The sequence below is a fragment of the Cavia porcellus genome, unplaced genomic scaffold (genome assembly GCF_034190915.1).
Source record: "Cavia porcellus strain 051 isolate PalLab524CR breed Dunkin Hartley unplaced genomic scaffold, mCavPor4.1 scaffold_7, whole genome shotgun sequence".
In the NCBI taxonomy this organism is placed as follows: domain Eukaryota; kingdom Metazoa; phylum Chordata; class Mammalia; order Rodentia; family Caviidae; genus Cavia; species Cavia porcellus.
Window position 1 is genome coordinate 16,187,049 of NW_026947490.1, and position 7,279 is coordinate 16,194,327.

General features: G+C 39.1%; 1 protein-coding gene across 8 annotated transcripts in view; it reads left to right on the forward strand.

Moving 5' to 3' along the window:
* LOC101788622 (zinc finger protein 585A) overlaps nucleotides 1-7,279 on the forward strand; it is a 47,462-nt gene extending 40,183 nt beyond the window's left edge. For 6 of the 8 annotated variants that reach the window (XM_063252081.1, XM_013149839.3, XM_013149840.3 and 3 more), the window contains 3 exons: nucleotides 1,792-1,918; nucleotides 2,257-2,349; nucleotides 4,422-7,279. In XM_063252081.1, coding sequence (XP_063108151.1) covers nucleotides 1,792-1,918; nucleotides 2,257-2,349; nucleotides 4,422-6,760 — 2,559 coding nt within the window. In that variant the 3' untranslated portion in view covers nucleotides 6,761-7,279. Of the gene's footprint in view, nucleotides 1-1,775; nucleotides 1,919-2,256; nucleotides 2,350-4,421 lie in introns of those variants that run through there. The other 2 variants (XM_023564005.2, XM_023564007.2) reach the window with 2 other exon arrangements.

Consider the following 7,279-nt stretch of genomic DNA (forward strand, 5'->3'; position numbering starts at 1 on the left):
CAAAAAGAAAATGAAAAGTAACTCTTACATGCTTTACAGAGTGCTTTTTGTAGGAAAAACTTTCATGCTTTAGGAAGTGGTTTTACAGGAGATTGAGAAGACTATGGTAGCTCTGGTTTTAAGCAGATGTGGTGATATATCTTCCACATAGTTTCTTTAACTTTGATTGATACTAACACTATCTGTCAGTGTCTCAGCAGCCTAGGCTTTAGGAATTTGTGGCAACAGTGACAGCATGTAGGTTGCTAAGGTCCATAGTGGCAAGGGCTTTTGGGGTGCTCCTTTTCTCATTTTCTCCGCAGTGGTGAGTCTTAGTGAGATGATCCCTCATTGTATTAAGTCTAATGTGGCATATAAGCAACTATAGCAATGCTAGGTTGCAGGCATATATGCTCAGGCTGGTAGCTGGGTCTAGGCTTAGATCTCACTGACCTATTGTGGCAACTGTGTTTTGGGGATGCAGGTTCACACCAAGTCAGAACTGGATGCAGATCATCCCCAAAGCCAGAGTCTGTGAATCTGATACACCCACAGTAACTTGGGCATGGAGTCTGGGCTATAGATGTGCTTATGATCCTGGGGGCAGACTGAGCACTGGCTGCACTCCACAAAAGAAGGGGTGTTCTGGAAGGTTGGGCTTGGGAAGTAGGGTAAGCTTTAATTTACGAATCAGAGCTAATGTGGAACAGTAGCAACTCCCAAGGGATGATGCATAACAGTGACTCAACCATGAATGGTGATAGTGCATGGCACTAACCAGACTCCTCATGGCCAAGTGCAGCTACAGGAAAACCAAGACTGCAGAGTGCACCTGTTGCTTGGGGCCTGGTGAGCAGGAACAGTGTGACTACACTATTTGGGTTCAGGTGTGTCTTGGTGAGGGGTGTGTCTAAGCAACTCAGGCTGTGAGGCACTAGACTAACTCCAGAGGAACAGAATACTTATTATTTCTGTGGTGAGGTTTATGGCTCAGCTAATGCTGTTTTCCTGCCACTTGGGCTACTGTGTTAACTCAGCCTGAGATGTGTTATTGCTTGGCTTATATGCTGTTTCAGCTCAGGCACAGAAAGGTGTGACTTCCCTGGATAAACAAGACACTCTTTCCCCAGGAAGTAGACCTTCAAAGAGGCAGAAGTTGCCAGGGATGAATGAAATGGCTTCATGGTAGTTTGATCCCACACAGTAGTTTGTCTCAGGGTTAGCAGGCCACTAGCCAGGAGTGGTTCAGTGACCACAAAGCCTCAGGGATGCAAAGTTACTGTGGCTACTAACTCCTGGATCAGGTTGTACCCAAGATGATGGTGTAGAGGGCAATAAGGGGCAGGGCAGTGTCAGCTCCTTTGGGAAGAATGCTGCTGATATGCTGCAGGCAGCTTATCTCCCATGAATACTGTTAAAGAGTCCTCAGTGGTAAGGACTCAGGTGTTCAGGGTAGTGCTGGTTACCAGAGGCCTTTTCCCTGAAGAGAATAGTCCCCTTCTAGTTCTGAGCTGATCTCTACTAAGGGGTGGGGTGGTGGACTTTGTTCTGTGTTTAGCCATCCTGGGTTTTTATGTACTATACATTTTCTGCTCTGGGACTCTTTAGTTATTTTCATCAAAATGTTGTTTCAACTGCCTTTGTTGGTGTAATGAGAGCTAGGGTTTCTAGTCCGCCATCTTACTGGCATTACTCTCTGGGGGAGAGATTTTTAAAAGAGGACTTAAATTTTAAAAAATTATGTTCAATACTCCTAAATATAACTTTTCCAAAAGTTAATTATTTACATTGAACAGGAATTTGTCACTACAGGGATCAGTGTCCTTCAGGGATGTGACTATCGATTTCACCAGAGAGGAATGGCAGCATCTAGATCCTGGTCAGAGAAACCTTTACCGGGACGTAATGCAGGAGACTTACAACCATCTGCTCTCAGTAGGTAAGAGGGTGTCCATTCTCAATTGGATCAGTGCTGTGAGACCTCTTAAATACGTGATTGTTTGAATCTTGATTTATTCAAGATTCTCTACCTTCTTTGGGCACTGCTACTGTTCCTCAGCTTATAAAGATACATGGTTTTACTTTTCTTATGAATAAACGCTTAGGGCTGGGGATTTAACTCAGCAGCATAAGCATCTGCCTGGCAAGTGCAAGGTCATGAATTCAATCCCCAGTACAAAAAAAAAAAAAGAACAAACCCTCATTGAACAGTAAGACTTGATTGGACTCAGAAAAATAATTACCTGGACGCAGTTCTTTATCATTTTCTCTGAACAGGGTATCAAGTTCCTGAGCCAGAGGTTTTCATCCTGGAGCAAGGAAAGGAGCTATGGGCCTCACAGAGTGACAGCTCACATCAAAACTGTCCAGGTGAGTGTAATCCAGGTAGAGGAAAGAGAAGAGATTCTCAGCAAAGGAAGAGGACAAATATCAGCTATTTTAAGATAGGCACTAAAATGCTACTAAGATGACTTTTACTTTTTTTTTTTGTATTGCTTGAAGGTCCTTGGTACTGACCATGCAGATAACTAAATGCCTTCTAAGGAGTCACTTCTGTCTCCTTTCCTGGCTTTTTGGATCATGTGCTGCTCACCTTATTAAAGATGATTCTTTCTTAGTTGTGTTCTTTTTTCTCTACTTTTTCCATAGTCATGGTATCTTTCTTTATATATTCAGGCACTTGTGGATTTGTTTTCTTTCTTTTTTCTTTCCTTCCTTTTTGAGGATCTTTTTGGGTTTTTTTGTTTTGTTTTTTTCTGAGAAGCATGTTGCTATGTAGTTCAGGCTGGCTTAGGCTGGCCTGGACTTTGCATCAATCCTCCTGCCTCCACCCCAAATGCTGGGATTATAGGTGTGTGCCACCACACTCAGCTCTGTGGATCTTCATGTTTTTTTTCTTTTTTTGGTAGCAGAGATTGAACTCATGACCTCATGCTTGCCAGGCAGGTGCATATGCTGCTGAGCTAAATTCTCAGTCCAAGGATCTAATTTCTTTCCAAATTACTGTGTGGTACATGCTTACATTTGTGATAGTCCCCTTTTATTTCATTTCACTGTGGCATACCTCAGAACGTTATCTCCAACCCAGCTTCCTTCCTATTTTGTCTATGACTACTATGATATTTCTCACTTCTTTCTAATTTCCCATGCTTCTCATCCAATTGATGACTTGAGAGTCACTGTTATTTAACTTTGGAGAATACCTGTCTGTTGTGTTTGACATTATTTATCACCTTTCCTGAAATTATATTCTAATGTAACTGTAGAACCTCTGTATTGACTAGGGTCCCTCTGCCTGGTTGATTGGTTTTTTTGTTTGTTTGTTTTTGTTTTAGTACTGGAGATCAAACTCACGACCTCACGCTTGCTAGGCAGGTGCTTATGCCACTGAGCTAAATCTTTGGCCCTATTACTGTTTTTATTTCTGTAATCTACTTGATGTGGTTTGAATTTATTCATACCCTCAATTTCAGACTCATCATCATGATTTTGGCTTAATGTTCTTTTGTTTTTTACTTATTCCCTCTTTTCTCTTTTCCCTGTATCTCTCTCCTTTCCTACCATGTGTAATTCTTCTATGTGATAGTAACATAAATTTTAAGTTCATGCTTGTTATAAAATTTAAAATTAGGGGGCTGGGGATTTAGCTCAGCGGCATAAGCACCTGCCTTGCAAGCAGGCGGTCGTGAGTTTGATCCCTGGTACAGATAAAAAAAGAAAAAGACAAAAAAAAATTTTAAATTAGGGATATGTGTCATTAGTTTGTATAAAAGTTACATATATATGTTATTTACCTTTTTTCACATCTGTCTATAGTGTAGTTTGTTCACTTAATTTATTTTCTCTATTGAATTATATACCAGAATCTTCTGTACCAACACTATCCCCACCTAACCACTCCCCTCTTCAGATTATGCACATGTACCTTTTTCTGTGTTCAGTCTGGATGAACTATTTTTAGCCTCTGCTATCTATTCTTTGAACTAGAATCATCTTTGTCCTTTGAGATGGGCAGTTTGGATTCTAAACCTTACAATAGGGGATTTTTTTTGCAAATTTTTTTGTTAGTACATATGTGTAGTACATAATGTTCACATTCCTTGTGAGGAATTGGAATATATACATAACACATCTTAACTCCTTTTTTCATTTCTTTTCCTTTCCTTCCCTCCTCTCTCGGCCCACCTCTTGATTCCCTTCCTTTTTTTTGGTATATGTTTTCAGAACATAATGTTTACATTCTTTGTGTAGAGTTGCTACATGTACATAACATATCTTACTTTTTTCCTCCCCTATTTTTCCCATACCTTCCTTCTCACTCTGTCTGTTGATATCCTTGCCTTTGAGAAAGATCTGTCTCATAACAGAGATTTTTTTTTAAGAAGCTTCTTTCTACATTGAACAAGATGTTAAAAGTGATCATTTACTGTACTTTATTCTAGAAAAATTGCAGCAGATTGGTGATCAGATAGAGAGCAGCTTTCCGCAAACAGGAAATAAATCATTCAGTGATGTTGCATTCATCAAGAAAATGATGACTAAAAAGAATCATGAATATAAAGACATTAGACAAATAACTCATGTTAGCCCAAACATTATTTCTCCTCCCCACAGACCTCATCTATGTGACTCATTTGTGAAAAGTTTGAAGTGTAATTTAAATTTACACAATTATAATACAAATAATGCACCAAAGAGCATTAAAAAGATTGCTGAATATGGTAAAATTTCTTCCTATTCTGATCAGGAGTATACTCTAACAGAAAAGAACTTATGGGATGATAATCAATATAGAAAAGTTAGTAGTTACAAACAAGCACCCTATCAATATCAGAAAATTCATACTGGGGAGAAATCCTATAACTGTGCTGAATTTGAAAAGATTGTCAATCAGAAGTCACACTTCAAGGTACATATAAAAGTTCACACAGGAGAAAAACTCTATGTATGTATTGAATGTGGGAAAGCTTTCGTACAGAAGCCAGAATTCATTACTCATCAAAAAACCCATACCAGAGAAAAGCCTTATAAATGCAATGAATGTGGAAAATCCTTCTTCCAGGTATCTTCTCTCTTCAGACATCAGAGAATTCACACTGGAGAAAAACTCTATGAATGCGGTGAATGTGGGAAAGGCTTTTCTTATAACTCAGATCTTATCATCCACCAGAAAATTCATACTGGAGAGAGACATCATGAATGTAATGACTGTGGCAAAGCATTCACACAAAAGTCCACACTCAAGATGCATCAGAAAATTCATACCGGTGAGAGATCTTATATATGCATTGATTGTGGACAGGCCTTCATCCAGAAGACACACTTGGTTGCACATCGAAGAATTCACACTGGAGAAAAACCATATGAGTGTAATATCTGTGGAAAAGCCTTCATTTCCAAGTCACAACTCCAGGTACATCAACGAATTCACACCAGACTCAAGCCCTATGTGTGTACGGAATACGGGAAGATATTCAACAATAGTTGCAACCTCATTATACATAAGAAAGTTCAAATTAGAGAGAAATCTTCTATATGTACTGAATGTGGGAAGGCCTTTACTTATAGGTCAGAGTTAATTATACATCAGAGAATTCACACTGGAGAAAAACCTTATGTATGCAGTGACTGTGGAAAAGCCTTCACTCAGAAGTCAGCACTTACAGTGCATCAGCGAATTCATACAGGAGAAAAATCTTATGTGTGCATGAAGTGTGGCCTGGCCTTCATCCAAAAGGCACACTTGATTGCACATCAAATAATTCATACTGGGGAGAAACCTTATAAATGTAGTCACTGTGGGAAATTCTTTACCTCTAAGTCACAACTCCATGTGCATAAACGAATTCACACAGGAGAAAAGCCATATATATGCAATAAATGTGGGAAGGCTTTCACCAATAGGTCAAATCTCATCACACATCAGAAAACTCATACAGGAGAAAAAGCTTATATATGTTCTAAATGTGGAAAGGCCTTCACTCAGAGGTCAGACTTGATTACACATCAGAGAATTCACACTGGAGAAAAGCCTTATGAGTGCAGTACCTGTGGAAAAGCCTTCACCCAGAAGTCACACCTCAATATACACCAGAAGATTCACACTGGAGAGAGACAGTATGAATGCCATGAGTGTGGGAAAGCCTTCAACCAGAAATCAATACTTATCATGCATAAAAAAATTCATACAGGAGAGAAGCCCTATGTGTGCACTGAATGTGGACGAGCCTTCATCCGAAAATCAAATTTCATCACTCATCAAAGAATTCATACTGGAGAGAAACCATATGAATGCAATGATTGTGGGAAATCCTTTACTTCCAAGTCTCAGCTCCTCGTGCATCAGCCCATGCACACAGGTGAGAAACCTTATGTGTGTGCAGAGTGTGGAAAAGCCTTTAGTGGCAGGTCAAATCTCAGTAAACACCAAAAAACTCATACTGGAGAGAAGCCTTATATCTGTTCTGAATGTGGGAAGACATTCAGGCAGAAGTCAGAGTTGATTACACATCATAGAATTCATACTGGAGAAAAACCTTATGAATGTACTGACTGCGGGAAATCTTTCACTAAGAAATCACAGCTTCAAGTACATCAGCGAATTCACACAGGCGAGAAGCCTTATGTATGTGCTGAGTGTGGGAAGGCCTTCACTGATAGGTCAAATTTGAATAAACACCAAACAACACACACTGGAGACAAACCCTATAAGTGTGTAGTCTGTGGGAAAGGCTTTGTTCAGAAATCAGTGCTCAATGTGCATCAGAGTATTCACACTTAGTGTGAAAAAACATTACTGAGGACATGTCTTATTGTATATTGCTGAGTCCATGCAACAGAATAGTATGCATATTATAAGTGGAAATGCTCACATCAGAATGTCACACAATAGTGATTAAAGATGACATGTAAGAAGGAATTGAATATGGAAAAAGACCCTTCCTATACTGTCATCAGCATCATTAAACCTGAGACACCCATACTGAGAAGAAACTGATATTTTAGAAGAAGACTTGTTAAGAAAAATACGAAATACCATAAACTAGTTTTCCATAGGATGATGTTAAGCTGTGTTAATAATAATCCTGTTGGTAGAAAAGGTACAGTACCAACAAATTGACAAAACAACATATAGGAAGTGATAAGTCCTCAGTTGTGGAAGTTGTTTGTTGCAGAACACATTGTCTAAGAGTTGTGGGTGTTTTTTAATTCTTTGTTTGAATCTAACACATTTGTGTATATCTATTTCCCTACTGAGTATTTCTGTCAAAAAATACTATAATAAAAACTATTCCTCTGA